General features: G+C 43.9%; 1 protein-coding gene across 1 annotated transcript in view; it reads left to right on the top strand.

The window, feature by feature from the left end:
* LOC135399059 (voltage-dependent calcium channel subunit alpha-2/delta-3-like) overlaps positions 1 to 22,510 on the top strand; it is a 93,392-nt gene that overhangs the window by 55,436 nt on the left and 15,446 nt on the right. The window contains exons 5-20 of the mRNA XM_064630726.1: positions 2,734 to 2,920; positions 5,114 to 5,245; positions 7,365 to 7,419; positions 9,022 to 9,172; positions 11,391 to 11,465; positions 11,536 to 11,625; positions 12,455 to 12,568; positions 13,675 to 13,753; positions 14,685 to 14,734; positions 14,980 to 15,063; positions 18,098 to 18,358; positions 19,271 to 19,327; positions 19,427 to 19,507; positions 19,578 to 19,652; positions 21,946 to 22,026; positions 22,114 to 22,137. Coding sequence (XP_064486796.1) covers positions 2,734 to 2,920; positions 5,114 to 5,245; positions 7,365 to 7,419; positions 9,022 to 9,172; positions 11,391 to 11,465; positions 11,536 to 11,625; positions 12,455 to 12,568; positions 13,675 to 13,753; positions 14,685 to 14,734; positions 14,980 to 15,063; positions 18,098 to 18,358; positions 19,271 to 19,327; positions 19,427 to 19,507; positions 19,578 to 19,652; positions 21,946 to 22,026; positions 22,114 to 22,137 — 1,596 coding nt within the window. The remainder of the gene's footprint in view (positions 1 to 2,733; positions 2,921 to 5,113; positions 5,246 to 7,364; positions 7,420 to 9,021; positions 9,173 to 11,390; positions 11,466 to 11,535; positions 11,626 to 12,454; positions 12,569 to 13,674; positions 13,754 to 14,684; positions 14,735 to 14,979; positions 15,064 to 18,097; positions 18,359 to 19,270; positions 19,328 to 19,426; positions 19,508 to 19,577; positions 19,653 to 21,945; positions 22,027 to 22,113; positions 22,138 to 22,510) is intronic.

Here is a 22,510-nt window from a genome sequence, read left to right as displayed (position 1 = left end):
CATAAGGGGAGAGTACTTTGAAACAGTTCCCTAACGAGGACATTAAATAAAAAAAAAAGTATCGAAAGGCAACGAATAGAGAAAGAGAAAAGGGGGGCCTGCAGTCGGCGATGCTTGCTTCATGAAGTAGATCGGATGTCTGAGTTTGTTACGTACATCCTTTACTTTTGAAATTCTGGTTTCAGTTTTTTTCTTCGTCTCTTTTTTCTTTCCTTTTCTTTCTTTCTTTTTTTTTTTGTGTGTGTGTAGGCAAGACGTGTCTGATGAAGCCGCGTTCGTGAAAGAGAGAGAGACAAAAAAAAAAAAAAAAAAGAGATTGCGAGATATCAATATAACGAGGTGTTATTTTGCGCTCCGCTTCCTGTTGGCTTCCTTCTGCGTGATATACTGTGTTTTCGTGTTGGTGTCAGCGGGAGGATTTGTCTGTCGCTATGGAAGATGCCTTCGTAGCTATCCTTTTGAAACTTTAGTGGGGGAAATAAGAGTAACGAATGTTAAGTAAAGAAAACAGGAATGTAGGTCCTAGATATACAATTAAAAGTCCAGTATCGGCTTTTTATCCAGACGCCTACTTAAACGTTTGGCCAGCTGTGCAGATTACGTGTCCCGTCGTTATGTGAGGCGGGACCGCCTCTTCTAAATACTCTCTTAAAATGCGGAATAAGTAAAAATACATTATCCTTTTCGGCTCAGAAAAATTCACACGTGTCGTCGTACCAGGATAAGACATGCCGTTGTTACCAGAAGCCTTTTTTTTTGTCATTGCGTGCAGCTTGTAGAGGCATTATACTCAGTTATTTCAGATTTCTGTTTTTCGGTAACAGGGTGTAATTTATTTATTTATTTATTATGCCCTCAAGACCCGTTGGGCATTACAGAGGGGAGTGGGAAAAGAAAATACAAAACAGTAATAAGTAACAGTGAACAAAGGTCAGTATATCAAGATACTCAATTAAAATGTAACAGATTGATAATACAAGAGCTAGTGAGTTGGGAGAGTTTACATCAAGGTCCACAGGTTGATATGAAACTACATGGTGTTATTGTGAGTCAAAAAAGGAACATAATGCAGAGCGAAATCGGAAGTGATCGCGAATGTGTATAATCACTAGGAAGGTGGTTCCACTGAGCAGATGTGCGGGAGACGAAAGGCTGCAGGATTAGTGTGGTATGACGTAAGGCCTATCATGTGTTGATGATCAATCTGAGATGAAATATAAGTGGGAGGAGGTAGAAATTCACCACGCAGACAAGGCAGGTCGTAGTAAAGTTTGTGAAATAAAGATAAACGAAAGATTTTACGGCGTGAAGCAAGGGCAGGTAAGGCAAGAGTGTTCTTTTTATTGTACTAATACTCGCTGTGCGGGAATAATTACGAGTAATGATACGCGCATAATTATTTTGGACAAGTTCGATTGCATTAATTAGTGTGGCAGAGCTAGGATCCCATATGGAGGCAGAGTATTCTAATTTCGAACGCACAAGAGACTTATAGAGCAATGTTTTTAGGGATAAGGGGGGCTGAAGAGAAGTTGCGACGAAGGTAGCCTAACATGCGGTTTGCGTTGTTAATTATGCTCGTTATGTGAAGACCAAGGTACTTGAATGGTGAAACATTTTCAAGAGTGATATCGTTAAGATAGTAAGTGGAAGGAGGCAAAATATTAGTTCGAGATATGCGCAAGACTTTACATTTATTAATATTTAATTTCATTAACCAAGTGTCACACCATTCAGAGATAGCAGTTAAATCTTGTTGCAACAAAGAAATATCGTTAGGATTAGTGATTTGACGAAAAATTACACAATCATCCGCGAATAAATGAATGTTACAGGAAACACAGTGAGGTAGGTCGTTGATGTAGATTAAAAACAAAAGGGGACCAAGGACGGAACCTTGAGGAACACCTGAGTGGACTGGGCTAGGCATGGAGTCATAGCCGTTAGCTGTGACGTACTGTGAACGGTTAGACAGGTAGTAATGCAACCAAGACAGAAGATTATGGTCAAAATTTAGTTTACTTAGTTTAAGTAATAGAAGTTTATGACATACTTTATCAAAGGCCTTAGAGAAATCGAGAAATATACAGTCAGCAGAAGAGTTGCGATCCAAAATTAGGTGAAGTTTATAAGTAAAAGAAAGAAGTTGTGCTTCACAGGAAAACTTTTTTCGAAACCCATGTTGTGCGTGAGAAAAAAACAAGTTTGTTTCAAGAAAAGAAGCTAAATGTGAGAATAAAACGTGTTCTAACAATTTGCAGGGGAAGCCGGTGAGGGAAATAGGACGATAATTAGATGGCGAAGATTTACTCCCGGATTTGTGTATTGGAACCACCTTCCCGACTTTCCAATAATTAAGAATTGCACGAGTGTTGAGAGACTGCTGGAACAGTTTGGAGAGTATGATTGATGTGTATTGCACAGTGCTCTTCAAAAACTTCGTATTGATTCCGTTAAAACCACAGCTTGACGAAACCTTCGGATTACCGATTAGTTTGATGATGCCACTAGGTTCAACGATTATGGGCTCCATTGGAAAATAGTCGCAAGTTCGTAGAATAGGAAGTGAAGATGTAGTATTCAGAACAAAATTATTTATCTAAAGAACTATGTAACAATTTATGCAAGAAAAGTTTGTTTCCGAAAGGCTTCGCGTAGACATGACAAACTAACGACGATCGTTTTTTTCTTCTTCTTCTTCTTCTTCTTCTTCTTCTTCTTTCTTTATGGTAGTATACATACTTGAATGCGCGCAAAGTGTATCCGCCGAACACTACTCCCGAGTTTCCCGAGGATGTCACCGATGAAGAGAAGAGAGAATACTTACCCTTGGAGCTCAAAATGCACAGCAACTTTCAGCCATTTGCCGTCAACTTTTCCCAGAGCGCAGTCCACGTCGCCACGAACATCTACGGCAAAGGTAAGTCTTCAACTTGGGTAGCGTTCTTTTTCTCACTGGAGGCGGAGTTTCTTTTCATGCGTTAGCATTAGGAGTGTCAAAGTGGGAAAAGCTGTATGTATGTGTGTGTGTGTGAGATGGTGAAGCCGAGGCAGAGGTATAAGTGGAGATGTAAAGGAGAGATAAGAGGGTAAATTTAAATGTAGGTGAATGATATGAAATTGAGGTAGTTGACGGTAATGAAGAGTAAGCGGTAAGAGCAATTAAAGCAAGAAAGTTGAGTTTAAAGGTAATGAATGTAAGATATATGTAATTAAGAGAAAGATTTAATGAAATTAAAGATACCGAGGGCTACCGGAGGTAATTAAATGTAATTAAAATAATTATTGTCAATTAACGGGAAATTGAGAGTAATTAAAGCAAGTAAACGTAATTAAAGGGAATTACATGAAATTCAAGGTTACATTCGGCAACAGGGTAATTAAAAGTAATTAAAGAGTCAAGTTAAGACAAAAGGGTAATGAAAGTAATTTTGGCTAATCAAAGGTTAATTAAAGGGACTTACATACAGTAATTGAAAGTGTCGACCCGGAAGTCAAGTACAGACCGGAAAAGGCGCTTAATGCTAACGCATTACTCTCGCACTTACCGTTAAATCCCCACAGATTTTTTTTTCTTCCAAAAACAGATACTGCTTTTAGAGTTATCGGTGAGACGGTCTCCAGCCAAGCATACTTTAAGACAAGGAGTAAATTAGGAAGCACTTACAGCTTTTACAGTTCCCTAGATTGCGATTGCTCCCCGTAATAGTTCCCTGACCTTGAAATGTGCTCCCCAGCACTGGAAATAGTCCCTACACTGCGCGTGAAGGAGGTAATAACCGTGACAATGCATCTCTTCCCCAAAAGAAGTATGCGCTTTTTTTTTCTTTTTCACTAGACTGTAGGTAGTGGTACATGCGCGACAGTGGCCCGGTTTCCCCAATGCTGGCTAACTTTGAACCGAGATCAAGGGTTGCTAAAGCTTGAAGCTAACGCTCAATTGTTTTTTTTGTTTTTTTTACAAACTTTAGTTTGTGACGTGATGAATGTTTCAATGGCAATAACTCCCTTCAGTGTAGCAGAGCTAAGTGTTCAGTTAGGTTAAGGGACCGTTGATCTGGGTTTAAACGTTAATCGGCGCTAGTGAAACCGATCCACTGACATGTGACACGAATCAATATTTGATGAGCTAATTGAGTTAGTGATAGTGGAGCAGGTACAGGGTGAGTCGAGTCCGAGATGGCTGTAGAACGCTCAAAACTATGACACTGAAGCTTTCTAAGTTTAATATGTACAAGCTTTCGCGTGGTGGACCACGCTTCATCATTTACAGAATGAAAAAAAATTTTTTTTTTTTCATTTTTCACACGTGATCATACCTGATGAAGCGTGGTCCTCCACGCGAAAGGTTACACATATTAAACTTAGAAAGGTCAGTGTCATTGTTTTAAGTGTTCTGAAGTTATTGACAATTAAAGTATGAATAGGCACTTCGAAAAAAACACCCCCAAGTGAGCGGCGCAAGGCATCTTGGGATGTTTGAGAGACGCTGCTCTGTGCGTGTGCTCTTTTTTTGCATATTTTTTCCGTTCCGTTGCAACTGGCAAATTCCAACACAAAACGCAATCGAACGATTACGTTTCACAGACAGATGCAGCTAGAGCGTCTGCGCATGCGCCGGCAGCAGTAAACAGGAAACTGGCGCTCCAACTTCCCATGATCCGTCGGGCGCTACAGGTGGCGCTGGCTTTTCTCAAAGGGTCTATTGCTTCTCTTGCATCATTAAAATAGCCTCGCACCACCACATCGAAGATAAAAGAAGGAATTTACGAAAGCTATCTGTCCGTTCTCTGTATTTCTCTATCTTATTTTGCATCCGACCTTCGTAGAAGTGATCCACTGAAATTCCGAAAATTCATCCCAGCGTTAGCTGCGTTACCCGATTGTAGAAACAAACGAAGCTTGTCCGAAAGAAATCAGATTTACTCCCTTCGAAGCGAAGGCGAGAAAAGCTGCGATGCAGAAACATTGCCGACGGCAACGACGTAAAAGGATCCGAACCGTATTGCCCAAAGTATAGGGTTCACTCACAAAACAACATTGCTTGACGTTAGCCCCATTTTATTTTTTTTTATTTTTTTTTGCACAATGTTTTTTTGACATTTTTCTCTAGCTCCGCCGGTTCTCAATGCGATCAAGTGGTCCGAGGGCATGAACTCTCGGTTTCGCAACAACAGGGTCATGGACCCCTTCATCTCGTGGCAGTTCTTCTGCAGCAGCACGGGCTTCCTCAGGGTCTACCCCGGTAAGTTATACCCCTGCCACACGTGCACAAAAAAAGAAAAAAAAAAAGAAGACGTTGGAGAGTTTTAGTGCATCGTACGCTATCGCCTTTGCGTACGTAAGGGATAGCGCTGATGGTTCTGCGCACGCCCATAACAGAAAGAGAGCTTTGCGCAATGCGCAGAACCACCAACGCTATCTGTTACGTACGCTATCGCCTTTGCGTACGATCTACTAAAACTCCAAGTGCGTATAATGAGTTCAGTATTACTGTCATTCGTGCCGTGCTTTACGGAGATATTTAATGACATTCGTCCGAATGACATTTTCCGCGTAATGAGATCGACACAACTCATTCGCCCATGAAACGTGTACACTCGTTCCCATTGTCTGAGGACAAGGGCAATATAGAACGTCTATAAAGCCACTCTCTATAGTGCGCACCGGGCAAAGTTACACAAAAACGAGCATTATTTTTTAGCAAAATGCCTGGCGTTGTCACCGCTCTTTTCTTTTCTTTTTTTTCATATTTGCTTTTGGCGTAGCCTGCCACCTGACAAGCAAGATAACAGCTTTCCGACACAATACAGACCATCGATTATGAAATACAGCAAATTTTCTCATTTTTAGGGATATTATGGGTACTTCCAATCTCATTAAACACGTTTACGCTCTTCAAGTGTCGCGTCTTTTACGCGGCTAGTGGGAAACACGCATCGACGCCATGGCGTTTGATGTCATTGCAATCTGACGTGTAGCACGACTTTCGTAAGAAATGGCATTCGTGCCTCGACCGATATTACACGCTAATGTCATTTTTTTTCTGACCATGTGGCACGGGTGTTACCTCGCACTACAAAAGTCGAGTGGCGTAGTCCATCTTTTCGTGCCCTTTTACAACCCCTTTGTAATTTTACCTGGTATGACTTACGGGCCTGTTGTGCGTAGGCGTAACGAAAATCGCGCTTCCCACTGGTCCTTGATACTCTTAAGTACCCTGGCATTAAAAACTGCCATTTTCAAGATCTGGAATACCTTGGAATTTTTCACAGTCCTTTAAAAAAAACCTTGAGTTTGCATCCTTTTCTTGATGCCATGGAACTGCTAGTGCAAATTGTCCGAAGTCAGAACTGTGGTTTCAAAACCGCAGGAGTTAGTGCTCTTCCCAATAGGAAGCAGCAGCAAGAAATTCACGGCACACTCAGTTGTATTAGTCAACTTTCCTCTCTGTCCTATGGTGGTTAACATTCAACAGTCGTCAGACACATCTGTGAACTGATCACTATTGTGCAGTTCCGGTGTATTCTCTCATGTGATACCTGAAGCTTGTACATGTTTTTATTTTTTTGCTGAATATTGAAATCCCGGTAATAAACTGTGTTTTCTATCTCAGACAAACTGAAGGCTGTATCATTAAGAGGCCCTTGAAAGCCCCTGAATTTTTGTTCAAAAATGCTCGTTGAAGATGTTCAAGATCACGTTCAAGATGCTTGTTCAAAAATTCAGTGAGAACCATGAACTATATGCTTAATAGCTACCCTTTTTTTTACACTTATACACTCATAAAACTGAAAATATGTCTACTCTATTATAAGTATATTCTATTACAGCTCCGCTGTAGCAGTCGGTTTCAACAGTTTTAATGTGAGTTGCGCGAATTCATTCTTGGTGCCGGCAGGTGTCACCCGAGAAAACACGATGTGACCGGAAGTAGTTTTTATTCCCGCTTTAATTTTAGTTGACAAAATTGCCCACCTGGTATCTGACTTGCTCCCTCAGAACACTCGTAAGGTGTGCTTTATAATGTGTTCTATGCCGTGACTGCATTGCAGGATTACCTAACGGTCCCACCTGCAAGCTGCTCTGAATATTTGTGTGTCAGTGAGAACCATTCTCTTCTCAGAAAAGCTCAGCATAGAAAGGCATTGACATGTCTTGAATAACCCCACATTGGGAAGCCGACGAATTCTACCGATCTTCGCAAAGGCCATTGTTAGAATTGATTCATTCCGCACATTGAGACGGCCCGCATTAGGAAATGCCGCTTCACCTTTACAATCGTCTTAGTGCAGTGAAGTACTCTTCACAGGCGCTTTTAACTCGATGCTTTTTTAAGTGGAGCTTTCCTCTCTCTTCTGCAGCCCTCAAGTGGGTGGACGACGGCCCTGATATGTATGAGTGTCGAACAAGACCATGGTATGTTTTTTTAAAATACATAATTTGCGCTGACGCCTCTTTCCAAAGTGTGTTCTTTCAGTTACCGCTTGCTTTCGGGCGACTCGGTAAGGCAAAAAAAAAAAAAAAAGGAAGAGAGAAATGAAGAAAGGGACAGGGAAAAGTATAAAATCGTCGGTACTGCGTTGGAGCTAGTGGTACTAAACAAGATCGCTATTCTCGAGTATTTTGGCTCCATAATATAAGTTTAATGGATCCCAGCCATCTATTTTTAGTCGGTCGCAGCAGTACACATTACCAGATCTGTAGCTGTCTCGTACTTTTTTTTTTTTTGCTTTTCTGCTTATTTATGTTGCCATTTCTTTACGACCGGGCTCTCTACCGAATGAACCTGCGGCTCTTCACACAGTGTTTTTATATTATTTCTGGTCTGCGTTCGTTTTAGTTACTACTGGAGGTGCTGTGGTAGCCGTCCCAACCTCTTCGGGACAACAAAGTTGTCCCAGTGAGAACATCTGTTCCTTTCGGTCACCTGATATCGTATCCGTTTTCAGAACAAAAATCCTTTCGATAGATCGCCCGCAAAAAATTCGTGAAGGAACGCCATTTTTTTGTTCATTGCGCTTCTTAGAAGACGCGTCTTTCCTTCACCCCCAATGTGAGAGGGAGAAAGAGCACGCTATCGCCTCTCGCGTCCTGGAAAAAGATTAAAAGGAAACAGGAAATGCAACCCAAGATAAGGCCAGTTCCGATAGAGTCACCCGATACATTTGTTTTTGTTTTGTTTCCGCAAGTTAAAGCTCATTTTCGACGCATGAGGCGGCACTGTACTCCTTTCCCCTCTCACGTTGGGGATGAAGGAAATACGCGTCTCCGAAGATGCGCAATAAACACAATAAAGAAAAAAATGGCGTTCCTTCACTAATTTTTTGCGGGCGATCTGTCGAACGGATTTTTGTTCTGAAAACGGCTACGATATCAGGTGACCGAAAGGAACAGATGTTTTCATTGGGACAACTTTGTAGCTTTTATAATTAAAAAGTTAATTAATGAAAGTTAATTAAGGCATTGCCTTTGGACTTTGCTAATGCCCTCCTAGGGAGTGCTATATAAGTTTATATATATTTTTTAAAGATATGGTTGCAGTTAGCTGGGACACCCTGTATACGAATCACACTATACAGTAAATTTTTACACCATTCATTATCTAACTGATGTTTTTGCGAATAAACGCCCTTTTTTTATTTCGGACACTATTTTTTTACACGTTCCTGCTTGTGAAAAGGGCGTCTTTGTAAGTCAACGTCCGTTTTTTCACACGCTGAACCGAAAGGTGTAGTAAGAGCGTTGAACAAAGGTGTTTGCGAAACAACCATCTGAAAGTGTGTTTTCAATTGAATTTCGCTAGAATATGCCCTTCGAAATGGCGCCTTTTATAGAATACACTACAGAACAACTTTTCTGTATGGCGAGAAGCTTACAGCACAAAGGTGTGTTTCATATAGAACAGGACATTTACGGCTGAGAGGGCGTAAAAAAAAAGTTTGATTCAAGTTAGACGCGCAACATTGAAGGCTGCCGTCGTTGTGTAGCGTGACGTTGTAGTATGACGTTGTTGCGTAGGTACGTGCAAGCTGCAGCGTCTGCCAAAGACGTGGTGATCCTATTGGACGGCAGCGGATCCATGATGGGCCTGCGCAAGGAGATCGCACGCACAGTCATCATCAACATCCTCGATACTCTCACCGATAACGACTACGTCAGCATCTTACGGGTAAATGGCCAGCTCTTATTTTGGCTACAGGCTATTACCGACACACTTCCGACGTCTCTAATGGGTTCGGCCTGCCACCGCTGTTCCTCTTTAGCTTCTCTGATCGTACCAAACACTTTTTGCGTGACTTTTCTCTTCCAGTGTCTTCTTTGCTGATGTGCCTTTTGGTGGCGTAGTTTTTTTTTCTTCTCTTTTCTTTTTTTTTAGTATGTTGCCAGTTTGCACTTCGCCTTTTAGTATTTGCGTTAGGAATGCAATCATGCAGTGTTTTTTTTTTCTGACCCTGGATTTTGCCGATATTAAGATTACAGATTTTTTCTTTAATGGAAGCGAGGTCTTTCTATACTAAACTACCTCTCATAAAAAGGTACTGCTTACGACACGTTTTGTCTGGTATCGCCTGTGAGTAGTTCTGCAGCCCATATTTATTTGGTTGCCTTCGGAAATGATGTTCCAATATTATATTTAAAGGAAGACCATATGCTGCACGTGTTTATTACTCAAAATAAATGATCTTGCAACACCTGGAGATTTGAGATGGGATAAACCACAGGGTGCTGATTTCAGAGAAGCGTGTCGCAAGCAGTACATATCGCGTGGTACTGAAAGGAGCAATGAGGTCCCCCTTCATAGTTTTTTTGTTTTTCCGTTTTCTCTGCAGCGTATTGTATAACAAGTAGCTAGTTTTAGTGAATCGTATTCACAAAAGCGGTTCGCGAACGGTATTGCGAACAGCCAATGAGAAGACGGAGTGATCCAAAATGGAATCATCTGATTGGACAGCGAAAAAACTTTTCGTAAACCATCTGAGAGGCAGCCATAGAGTAAAGCTAGCCAATAGAGAGTTTCAGTAGATCGTTCTTACGTACGTAAGGGATAGTGCTGATTGCTCTGCGCACGCCCATAACTCAAAGACAGCTTCGCGCAGTGCGCAGAACCACCAACGCCACCCCTTACGTACGCTAGGACGATAGCGTACGATGTACTAAAACTCTCTATTAACATGCGTTCTTGCGCAAGTACCATTATCGTAGGTACCTTGTTGCGCACGCGAAAGATTTTCGATCTGCCACAACGTCTAGAAACTCTTCCCCTTCTTCAGAGAGAGCGTAAGTAAATGAGTGGTGCTGACGTCACTCTATGACGTGGTGAGTCCGCCGCGAATGGCGTCGCGCCTTGTCCGTAGCAGATTTCAATGATCATTGAAACCAGTAGCCTTTGAACACGCACCTAGCACCACCTAGTGTGTAGTGCGTCAACCTGTTAGGGAGAATTAGATACACTGCTCTTTGAGGAGTTGACACGTTACACGCTAGGTGGCGCTAGGCGCGTGTTCTATGGCCGTTGGTTTCAATCATGATGGACCTTTTCACAACGCTTCTGCGCATGCTCTGTGGCTACGACGGCGCCGAAGATGGCTCCCTACATATGCAATGGATGGCGCCAATATGGCGCCGGCTTTGCTTTGGCGCGCGCCGATTGTGTTTCGCTGGACAGCCGCCAGGATACGACGCGAGTGTGAAAAAGGTCCAATGGACCTTTGACAGGTCCATTAAATCCACAGGTCTGAATGGTCCACAGGTCCGAATGGTGACACTTTAGTGGAAAATGAGAAATCACGATTGCTCGCTACGATGATGCCACGTGACACGGACTTGGTTACGTCATACCAGGAGATCGGGCCGGACCTCCAAGGTCACGTCACACCGCTCCTGGTTGCTTTCTCAGGGCGTTTTTGTAAGGCCCATTTCACAATAACATTTTTGTCGTCCATTTGCTTCAAAAATCGAACCTAATGTCAATCGAGCCCCGTGGGTTCTAATGGGTCCGTTTTGGCTCCGTAAAAAACACGGACGAGAGCAACGTTAGTGTGAAACCGGCCTAAATGTAATCGCGTAGTGATAAGATACTGTAGAGCGAAAATATTGTGCGTGATGGTTGATGCATGAAGCATGGTTTCGTGAAATGCTAAGCGTACTTCATTGCTTCTTTAACCCTGACATTCTTATCGGCCGATACTTTGCAATCATTGTTCAGCCTCATCTTCCCGGAGAGACTACGAGAGATCGTACGATGGCTGAATTATTATCATTGCCGCCATTCGCAAACATTTTTTAATCGTCTTTTCTCCGCAGTTCCCGACAGTGTAGTGCACGTAAAGCAGCATCACATGAAATACGTGATTAAGGCGCCAATACTTGCAACGTACCTTTTTCAGTTTTCCGAAATCATACAGCCCGTGGCGCCGTGCTTCGGCGAAAACCTGGTTCAGGCGAACGCTCAAAACATCAGGGTACGTAGGGCGCTGTTTGCTTCTGTGTAATGCGTTTACTATTATCGTTTACTCTTGTCATTTTTCGTAGGAGTTCAAAGAACACCTGGGCGGACTCCCAACGACTAACATTGCAAACTTCACGGCAGCCTTAACCCAGGCGTTCGAGATGCTTCAAAAAGTACGTACAACATCGTGTTGATGAAGTTTTTGAACCGTGTATTACCACGAACTACTAGATTATAGCGACCATGTCATTTGCACCCCTTCCCAGCGCCGCATTTGGAACCTAGCGGTGGCGCTACTCATCGACCCAGTTATTGCTTCCTCAATTTCTACACTACTTTGTATTTCAGCTTACTTTAGTATTTTTTACAAGCGGTGGATGTCCCGCAGGAGACGCTTCATTCTAAAGTTGATTATCATCATCATTCTATGATTTCATGGGAGCCGTTGCTGTCGTCTGCTACGGTAGTCGCATGTCCGACTCTGCGCGCTCAAAATTCAAATTTCCATTGCCCAATCATGATGCAGATCTCGCGGGCCGATGTGTAGCGCTCCTGGCGGATCGTGCGGAAGGGCTGCTCATAGGGTTGCCGATTATGACATGGTCGGTATAATCTAGCATGTCATGGTATTCACACAGGCGGCATCCCTGCGGAATATTCTAATGGAAGAAAGAGCGAAAAGCAGTGCACGGGGCGGAAGTCCCATCGTGTGTTTCAGCGTACGCATAGTGCCGGAATATCCGGAGTGGTGTACTACGTACATAGCAGACGATACCATCGGCCCTGTCGTCTGCTATGGAATATATTGTGACTGAGCCGCAGGATAATTCCCCATAGACGAAGAGGCACGACGTTGAACGGTAGCGCTCACGTGGCAGCAGAAAGCTATGACTTTTTGCGCATCTTCCGCAGCAGTATTCTGTGTAAAGTCGCTTGTGGGAACGCACGGTAGCGGTATAAGAAAGCAAACGCTTCTCGAGACTAATAATGATTTGTTCGCAGTTCAACCGATCTAAGATGGGTAGCCAATGTAACCAGGCAATCATGCTCATCACGGACGGAGCACCCTACACCTACGAGGAGATTTTCCGCCGGTACAACTGGCCCAACATTCCCGTGAGCACAATATGATATTATGTTGTTCTTAACATCGTTTGTGAAGCCGTGTACAACAACGTCTCAATTTTTTACTTCCAAAAGAATCCCCCCCCCCACAAAACACACACACACACACAAAGTCCTGTTCAACCTACGGACGGCACGTTTAAGTCCCGCCCTAGGCTTGTTCTTATTGGCTGCAATATGTAGCCGCGTCTCTCAACGTCGCAAAATTCGAACCCGGCCGAGGATGCCAGCAACTTGGTGGCAGGGTACAAGTTGTTTAGACACGCCGTCTTCCGGGAGAGACGTTAAATACGGGATGCCGCGTGGTGACCTTTCATCGCACGTTAAAGAACCCTCAGGTGGGCAAAAGCAATTCACAGACCGACCGCTGTGGCCTCGCTCATGATCTCAGTTGTCTCGCGACGTAAACCCTCAATTAATACGTCGCAAAACGTAGTGCGCCGACACCGAAGCTGTATGGAGCCCCATACCAACGCCAGCCAGATAAAAGGAAAGCGTGATTAAGAATCCACCAATCCGGACCGCGCTTTCGGCGACCGTAGCTATGGAAACGAGTCACTGGTAGCCACAGGAATCACGTGTTTGAAATAATCTGCAGCGATTTGTTGAAGCTGATGACGTATCACTTTCCATGTCCACGTAGCGAAAGCGGAAGTGGACACAGGTCTTCTTTATTTAGGTGGCGCTTCAGTATAATGGGCCTTTTTCACAACGCTCCTGCGCATGCTTTGTGACCCTGATGGCGCAGATCGTGTTTCGCTGGACAGCTGCTAGGATACGACGCGAGTGTTAGGTTACGCGAGTTAGGACTACATTTCGTACACACGAGTTCTGTTCCATTTCTTCTTCCTCTTTTCGCTCTCTCCATTATTGGCGTATGTGTCTCCCCTTGTTGCAACGGTACATCATGCAGCTCACCCTGACGTCATCAGTCGTCATTAGGTGTTGTTGTTGTTCCTACACTATTTGTCAACGTTGCCTCCCATCTCGGGCGCAAAATTGAGAGGTCGATAAAGACGTCCTCTTCTCCACCTGTTTACGTTCAGTGTTTGTGTACGCAGTGAATGGATATTGATCGTGTAACGATTTGTTCGAAGGTACGGGTGTTCACCTACCTCATCGGCAAGGAGGTGACCGATACGAGGGAAGTGAATTGGATGGCCTGCGCCAACAGAGGTATACATAACATTATTTTTGTGTTGCGATAATTGAAATATTGTCCACTAGAGCTCTTAGCAACAGGAGTCCGTAGCAATCTCTAGACCGATTGGCCCAGCGGGTAGAGCTGCCCATGCAGGAAGGCGCTGAAGTGCATGTAATTTAAACTTCAGAATGTATAACAAACAATGTATAGGGCGCGTGCAGATAAACTCCAGTGGCATTTGCACAAGTAGCTCGTTGTCTGCTTACCTGACGCACTTCCGGTGCACGATGGCGCATTTCTGCGTTGCGAAGGGTATAGAAAAATCGTGGAAGCTATACTGAGCGTACAAAATAAACAAAGCCACGGAAACATCGGCTTCCGTGTATCAAATAGGGCAACATGGCGATTTCAGGAGAGTTGTATTCGGATACCGCTAGGGGAGCTGTCAGTGCAGAAACCGAAACGATATCTCATTGGGATGCTCATCGGTAGTGCCCCTAGCGGTACCGGCACACAACTCTCCTGAGGCCGCCATGTTGCCCTATTCTGATATACGGAAGTCAATGTTTTCGTCGCTTTGTTTATTTTCTACGCTGAGTATGGCTTCCACTGGGTTTCTGTAGCTTTCGCACGCGTAGTTGCGCCATCGTGCACCACCGGAAGTTTGTCAGGTAAGCAGACAACGAGTTATACGTGTGCAAATGCCACTGGAGTTTATCTGCACGCGCCCTGTACTTGGCGCGTAAAATTGAACTTTTTGCGTCTTTGCACCTTGCTTTATGGAGGTGCTCTTTATATGTGTTAGAAACTTTGGAGGCTCCGAAATATAAGTGGGACATTGCCTTAATTTTGCAGTAGAGTAGAAAAATATCCTCTCGCTAAATGAAAGGTGCCTCGATAGTCGTGCAAAAGGAACGCAATTCTTCCGTTGCGATGCTGACAATACGTCTTTGTCTTCTACAGGCTACTATACGCACGTGACGACGCTCGCTGAAGTCCGTGAACAAGTTCAAGTAAGTCTCTGGCATAAGTATGGTCGCTTGCCTCAATAAAAATACAAATACAGAATGAACGAACTAACGAATTACTGCGCGTGCCTGAGTGGTCGTGCATATTTTTTGTCACGATAGTTCTTTGTGCTCGCTGAGCAGTTTTCAAAATGTGAAAGGATAGGTCGTTATTTTTTTATTTGGGGGGGGGGGAGTGTGATGGTTACGATGTTTGGTAATCGTGCACTGTCTCTGCTTTTTGTTTGCAGAAATACATACCAGTCATGGGAAGACCAATCGTGCTTTCAAGAAAACACCCCATCATATGGACATCCGTCTACGGAGACATGACGGTATTGCTGCTTCTTCTCCATCACTTGTCTCGTTATAGCGATGGCATTATAGGGCCAGTTCTATAGGACCACGTGACATATATTTTACCGCCAACTGTGGCCCTATAAAAGCTACGGTATTAGAACGCGCTTCGCACAATCCCCAAAGATGCAGCGACTTTTTTTTTTGTTTTTTTTTAATACTTCCGTGCTGTTTTGTCGCATTATCGAAGCATATAAGCATCACGTTTCAATTTTCGAACTTGTAATTGTTGCATGTAAAGCAATATAACTTTTACGTTCACTTTATAAAACGGTAGCGTCTTTTTCACGTGGCAGGCTTTGTTTACGTGGACGACGCAAGAAAACGGTGTTTTGATGTTGAATTCACGTTTTTCTGATCGTTTATGCGGCTGACAGTTCAGAAACTCCATGTAACGTTTTTGCATTACGGTTTGGTGTAGGATTAAATTAATTAGATTAATATAATCAATGTAGTTAATCGACTAATTTAATATTAAAATATCCAAACTAAATTCTCCACCCAAAATTTCCATCCCAACCCCATCCCAAACCCAAATCCCATTCAGTCCCAAAACCCATCAATCTCCAACGGAGGAGGTCACCCTCCGTGGTGTAAGTTTCTGTTGTCATACTGCATCACGGCTAACCAGGGATTGTTACCGGAAACGGTAACGAGGAACGTTAACTGCCCTTATTCCGCGGGAAACGTAACGTAGAAACAAAACCGAAAACATTTTCGTTTTCATCACCAGAAACCCAAGCGGAAACGAAATCTAAGGGTGGTAACTATAGCGGAAACCAAATTCATGAATGCGTGTTTCACTGAATTCGTGCTGGTGACTGTCACCACACTTTTGATGACTACTTGCCGCGAGTTTGCCTTATCCAGCCAAACCACACGAGTCAGCAAAAGGAACGTGCACTATAGACGAGCATTGTGCACCGACAGCAAAAAATAAGAAAAAGAAAAGCGACTGCGAAAAATCCGCGCGAGATCTGTCCAGAGGGCGCGGCAGCGGCGAAAACAGTAGTCCTGCTTGCCTCTTTTATTTATTTTAGCGAGGCATGCGACTGGCACAGTGTCCATAGGTTGCCATGTGGTGAGCAGGGCTCATGGTTATGTATGTCTATTACCATATCTCGTTTACAGTTTTGGAAAAAAAAATTGTGAACATAAACACTGATGTTTTTATACGTTGTACCTTGCACGCAACATACGCGGACTACTAAGCGCTACAATGAAATCTATATGAATCCGCAACTGCTGAGGACTCGTCAAAACCGGTATCGAAAATAACTTGGAAACAATAACAGAAGCGACATACCGCAGAAACAGAAGAAAAAAAAATGAAGAAAGGATACTGATACTGAAATTAGCCTGGAAACGAAATCGGAAACAAAAAGTTGCGTTTTTTATATACCAGAAACAGACCCGAAAACATTATTTTCGGTAACAAACCCTGCTGAAAACCGAAGGTACTGCGATCTTTTCGAACTACGCTGTAGCGTTCCACAGCAAGCACGCTGAATATCTTATCACATATTTCCCATATCTGCGTGCATGTTACCAATAAATGCGCTCATGGCAATATCTTCTAGTAATAAGAACGAGAATTAGAATTGTTCGTACATACTCTCTTGCCTCGCTACAATGAACAGAACACCCACCAATCCCGAAATGCATCTCATTCCGAGAAATTCGCCCCTACTTTTTACGTGGCAGTCTGCGCAGGCGGCACACAGTCGTCTGCTTTGTGTCATCCTTTCCCGACCGGAACGTGCGTTGATGCACGAATTGCTTTACTTCATGATTATTGTTATTAATATTAATATTCCTTTGGTGCCTTTCGGCATTGACTCACAAATGCACGTGCCTTTTTGCTTTTTTGTTTTTCTTCCGTTCCTCCCTTTGCTTGTGTCGCTGTCCATTTCCGTTTCTCTCCGTTTTGCCTTTTTGGTACATTCCCGCCAGCATTTGTCTGCTATCTCGTCGTTGCTGCGTCTATTGCTTTGAACTGTAGCGACGCTTCTTTTTCTTTTTGTCTTTTCTTCCGCAATCGGCCCTGGAGGCTCTGTCGCCTGCAACGTCGATTCCGCTTCAACAGTTTCGTTCATTTTCGCTTGTGCCGCGATGTCGTCTGCTGATGATTTTTGTTTCGGTTTCATTTCGCGCTTCGTTCTCCGTATGTTTTGCGTGTGTCGGATGATGTCTTTGTTACGTAGCTACTTTGACGGGGACGTCTTTTTTTCTTCTTCTTCTTCTTCTCTTTCGGAAGCCATTATGATTGTTTCTGCGCATTAATTCACATTTGCTGCAACGTTCATTTCTATGCGTGTTATCGAGTTTGCGTGGTTTCTTTGTATGGATATGTTTTTCGTCGACGATTCCATTAAGGATATTAGACCCTTGGGTGATGTTTGCGGCAGTTGAGTTGGTAGTGTGACCTTTTGAGTCGTCCTTTTTTTTTTTTTTTCGTTTTTGGCGTTGGCATTGAATACTTGCATTACTAGTATTTCTTTGTGATGCTTCGGTGGTAATATGTCGAAAAATAAGCGACCAAAACTAATAATCTGGACGTGTGGCACTATTGATAAAATTGAGGAAATAGCGGCAAGCTGGTAAACATTAATAATAGGAGACTTGAGCATGAGGGACCGAGGAACATTTCACTTCGATATCTTACTTTCCGCTTTTCACTCACAAAATTATAGGCCTTAAGGCAGTCTTGAAAAACAACGAGGTCACTTTATCTGTACTACTTGCATTCTTATCGAATTTTTTTTAAGCGATATCTTAGGGTCATCGACCCTGTTGAGATGTCCGTGGTTCAGTAGCAACAGAGAGCGAGAGAGAGAAGGATTTCGCCAAACATTAAGAGACTTTCAATAAAAATTGAGTAGCATTTCAAAAAGAGTTCCGCCGAAAATTTATGGCGAGCGATGGCCCTATAAAACCGCCGCATATGAACGCGTTTGTTCGGCAATGCCCAAACATACAGGCAATTCTCTTTCTGTCCTGCTTGTGGCACAGGAGCCGAAACTGACTGATTGGCTATGGGCCGAGCGACAGCAGGCGCAGTTTCGTAAATTGATTCTGCACCGCAACCTGATGAGCAAGAACGTGGAGCAGTACCGGGCAGCGGCCTACGAAGCCGATGCGGACGGCGGTGGCGTCGAAGACACCGTCGACTACGCTGCCGAGGCCGTCGAGTACGCACCCAGACGAACGGCCAGGTCTGTCAGCACTATGCCCGTCAGCGCCATGTCCGTGCGTCGGCCTCAGAAACCAAAGGTGAGCGTCCCCTCTGGTTGCCGCCACCGTGTGACGCTCTTCATCCATTGATTTGCGATGACTTGTCCAATGACCGCCGTTCTGGCCACGAACTTGGCAGACGACGTGCGCAGACGATCGTCTGCTCGCAACGCACGTCGTCTGCCATGTCGCCGTCGTCCGTAGACGCGATCGATCTCATTTACTGACGACGCGAGTTTTTCTGACACGTGCGGCTTGTATGAAAGCACGCTGCGTAAAGCCGACGAAGGACAGCGTCGGTTTACACGCTAGAGGGAGACCACTCCTTCAACAAGGATGTACCCAAACTTATCATAGGCGCTAGAAATTTAACGAATTGGTTGTCCCTTAATTATTGTCCAATATAACCAAAATGGCTTGGAAAGAGTGCGTTACATGACGAGTACAAGTCAATGCTCAAGTCTTTTGGCACTGGTGACGAGCGTTATTTTTTTGTTTTTTGTTTTTTTTGCAAGGCGCGTGACGCTAATTCAGAGAGACATTAGTGCAATATTGACCATGGATGGAGTTCACGTGCAATCTTTCTGGACGGCGTGTGTTGCAGTCCGGCACCGTAGGTTTTCAGTTTCTAGTGCTTTTATGCTCTTCAGCTCATTTAATACTTACGATCACAATTAATGATGCAGAAAACTGTACACTCACATATATATAAAAAAAAGAAAGAAAAAACATAGGTGAAGATTGTTTCGAAGGGTATGAGTGCCGACTACCTTTCTTTCGGACCCGATATATTTATTTTTGACATTTGACACCATTACCAAAGTCAATTACCACTGTGTTCTATTACCAAAGTGTTGATCATTCGTACTTATTATCATCATCATTTGTACTTAAGTGCTTATTTAGATGATATCATAGGAGTGCTAATTCTGTTGTCATCCGTGGTTGCAGACTGTCACTCTCTACACGACAGTTGCAGCGCCGGTCTTCAATACCAGCAACGACACTGTAAGTTTCTTCACTCTTTGAGCTTGCAATCTGCGAGCACACTTCCCATTCCGTGCAAAGTTGCAATTGAACGGTTTTCTTCGAACCCGCCTGTTTCAGTCTGGCACCGCCAACCTCTTGGGCGTCGTTGGCATTGACGTCCCCATCAAAGAATTCCAAAAACACGCCCAGCCATTTAAGGTACGCAATAAAGATTGTAGCAGGCATAGTGATTCTTATATCCTTCATTATTCTGTTTTTCGTCTTTTAGCTTGGTGTGAATGCTTATGCATTCATGATCAACAAAAATGGCCATCTACTGTTCCATCCGGACCTTCGCCCATTGGTAAGCGAAACTGAATGATTAATAACGAAAAAAAAAAAAATACGAGTAGCTGTGCAACCTTTGGTACTCGCTGCGCATTGTGAGCAGACTTTAACACGGTCCTTTCTCTGTGTTTGAGAGTTCTTAACGTATAACATGTTAATATTTCGAAATGATCTCTTACAAATGCATTGCAACTCCGAACGGCCCTGTTCAGATGTTTAGGAATCTTTACAATCTTTTCTGAACGAGTTCGTGTTGCAAGACAAGAAACTTCACTATAAGAACCTCGGTGGAGCCGTCGTGGCGAAAGGCCTGGCGCCTTAAGCTTTCCACTCCCGCCACCTGCATCACCACACCTCACGTGATATCCAACGTCGCGTCACGCCACCTTCGCAGCGCGCTTCTTCCGTGACTCACCGCGCCGCGATATCTTTGACACAGGGCGCACGAACGCTATCCGATGCTTAACTCTCTATAAAAAATAAACAACTGTTAGGCTTTTATTCAGTGCATTAAACAAACCGCACATGGAGAAAGACGGAGAGGGAAAGAGACAGCAGAATGAGTGAGAGAAAAGTACGCAGAAGCAGCAGGCAGGCAGGTTATGTTGACGGTGTAGATTACTAACAGCTTGCCGCTTATAAACTCAGAATAAGTTATAAATGTGACAGGGAAAACTTTTTTTTTCTTTTAATATGCTGGCAAAATTCGCTGTAAAACGGCTCGGCGCGACGTCTGGTGGGAAATAATGCCCAATTAGTCAGGCAACAGTGATCTATGTTACAGTGAACCACGCTCGCCTCGTGTCACGTGTGTACACTTTGGGATTTCGCGCGCGTTCGTTCTTACCAGGACAGAAACTTCACGCAAGGCGTACGCCGTAGGAAACAATTGCGATGGGTGTCTCTCGATACGCTCTACAACTTTCCAATTCACATCTCGGCCCGAATTCGGGTAATTTCAATTTTTATTTTCCTTTGTTTTTATAAATGTTATTTAAATTAAATAAAAATCTTATAAATTAATTTAATAAATAAAATTAATAACATTATATTAAATATTGCTAATTTAATTAAAATTTAACTTTTGTTAAAATGTTAGCTAATTAATTGCGCCTAATTCATTCATGAGCCACCATGAAATAATACAGGCGATTAGAACACGCGACTTCTCACAACATTCTGCAGTTTTCATTCGCTTATGCACAGTGTTTTTCTTTTTTTAGACACCGGTGCACGTTAACTTGGACACACACACACGCACATAGATGGGAAGATGATGTGGTGGGTCATTCTCCGCCGTTATGGCGGTACATTGCCCCATTACGCTTGTGGAAGGGATGATAAAGTGATGATGATGGAAAGGTGTCCGGTTAGAGTTCGTCCATTAGTCTAGTGCTGGAGAGGAACTCAGCAACAGCTCGTAGGCCTTGCAATAGATGTGAAGGGTCCGACCATGGCCCTAGAATTTTGGCTAAGTCGAACTGGCGTTGATCGACGCGTTGGAGAGCAGTTTCCATGAGGGCGCACTCGCGATCGTACTGTCCGCAGACCAGGAGGATGTGATGGAGGTCACAGCGCACACCACACGTGGAACAGAGGCTGGACGCGCCGACACCGAGGAGGTGTTTGAAAGCCGGTGTAAAAGCCACATTAAGCCTCATGCGGTGGAAGACTGTGGTAAAGGGACGCGGCATTCGGCGGGGGACACCCTGTATGTTCCACTAGACTCCTGAGGAAGGAAAGCACACAGTGGAACAAAGCTTGCCGATAGACGGCTGGCCAGTCACAGAGTACTTCCTTGGTGGTCAAGAGGTCCTTTTGACGTTGACGTGTCCGTCCAATGCACTCCGTAGCACTTCACGACTAGTCGTGTACTGCTCGTTACTGAGCTGAACGTGTGCGATGTCCCTCCACATCGGGTGCCGTGGTGGTGGTGAAATTGCTCGCCTTGTTCGGCCACGCTTGTAGCGGGCAACGTCACGGCTAACGCTGGAGGACGAGGTCGATGATTAGATGAGGATGAGGTTAGATGAGGTTTCCTTAGTTTAGCTTAGTGCAACCTTAGTTTCCTGCAATGCCAGGCCTTCTCTGTACAAAGTGCGAGAGAGAGAGAGAAGGAGGGAAGGAGGAATGTTAGGCGGCTAGAAGCAAAATTTTCACCAGGGAAATGTTCTGTCGGAACATTCAGTGCGAATACCTTCAGTTCCTCGTATCGAATACCCGCGCGTATTTTACTTGCTATGGTTCGCGATCATTTGCATGGAAAATAATAAAAATTGCGACTGATTTAGACTCGTTTTCCCCTGCAGCATGCAGACATGCTGAAACCATACTATAGTAATGTCGACCTCCTCGAAGTTGAGCTATTGGACAATGAGAACACCGACCGGGTAAGGTTTCCGTCCTCTGTCTCTTCAGTTGTCGACTAATGCGTATATTGTGCCTTCTAATAATTAGTAATTTATTGCTCTTTTCAGATCTTCACCGACGTATTCACTGAGGTGAGGGACATCGTAGCTTTCGCGATTTTCACAAACTAAGCTACTTGTAGAAAGAAAGGGTAGTGATGCCAAGCTGTTAACCCATTTTATGCGTGCACTTGTCAGTCTTCATCCTTACCCTAATCAACACATGCCTATATGCCTGTCAAACATGTGAAACTACGCATACAATGGTAGCCTGTGCCATTGCTCAATCTGACGCAATTGTCCTATCAGTCCGATACCAACTCCATATCAGTCTGATACAGCAGGAGGATACAGCATCTCGTTAATGGCACATCGCCGCTTCCTCGTATTAGACTGGACCTTGAACCTGAATATCAAAGTTTGGGTTTGGAACGCCGTACTATGCTCGTTCACCGCAACACGAACT

Source organism: Ornithodoros turicata, chromosome 6 (assembly GCF_037126465.1).
Source record: "Ornithodoros turicata isolate Travis chromosome 6, ASM3712646v1, whole genome shotgun sequence".
Lineage (NCBI taxonomy): Eukaryota > Metazoa > Arthropoda > Arachnida > Ixodida > Argasidae > Ornithodoros > Ornithodoros turicata.
Note: the sequence above shows the minus strand (reverse complement) of the source record. Positions and strands in the feature narration are given on the sequence as shown.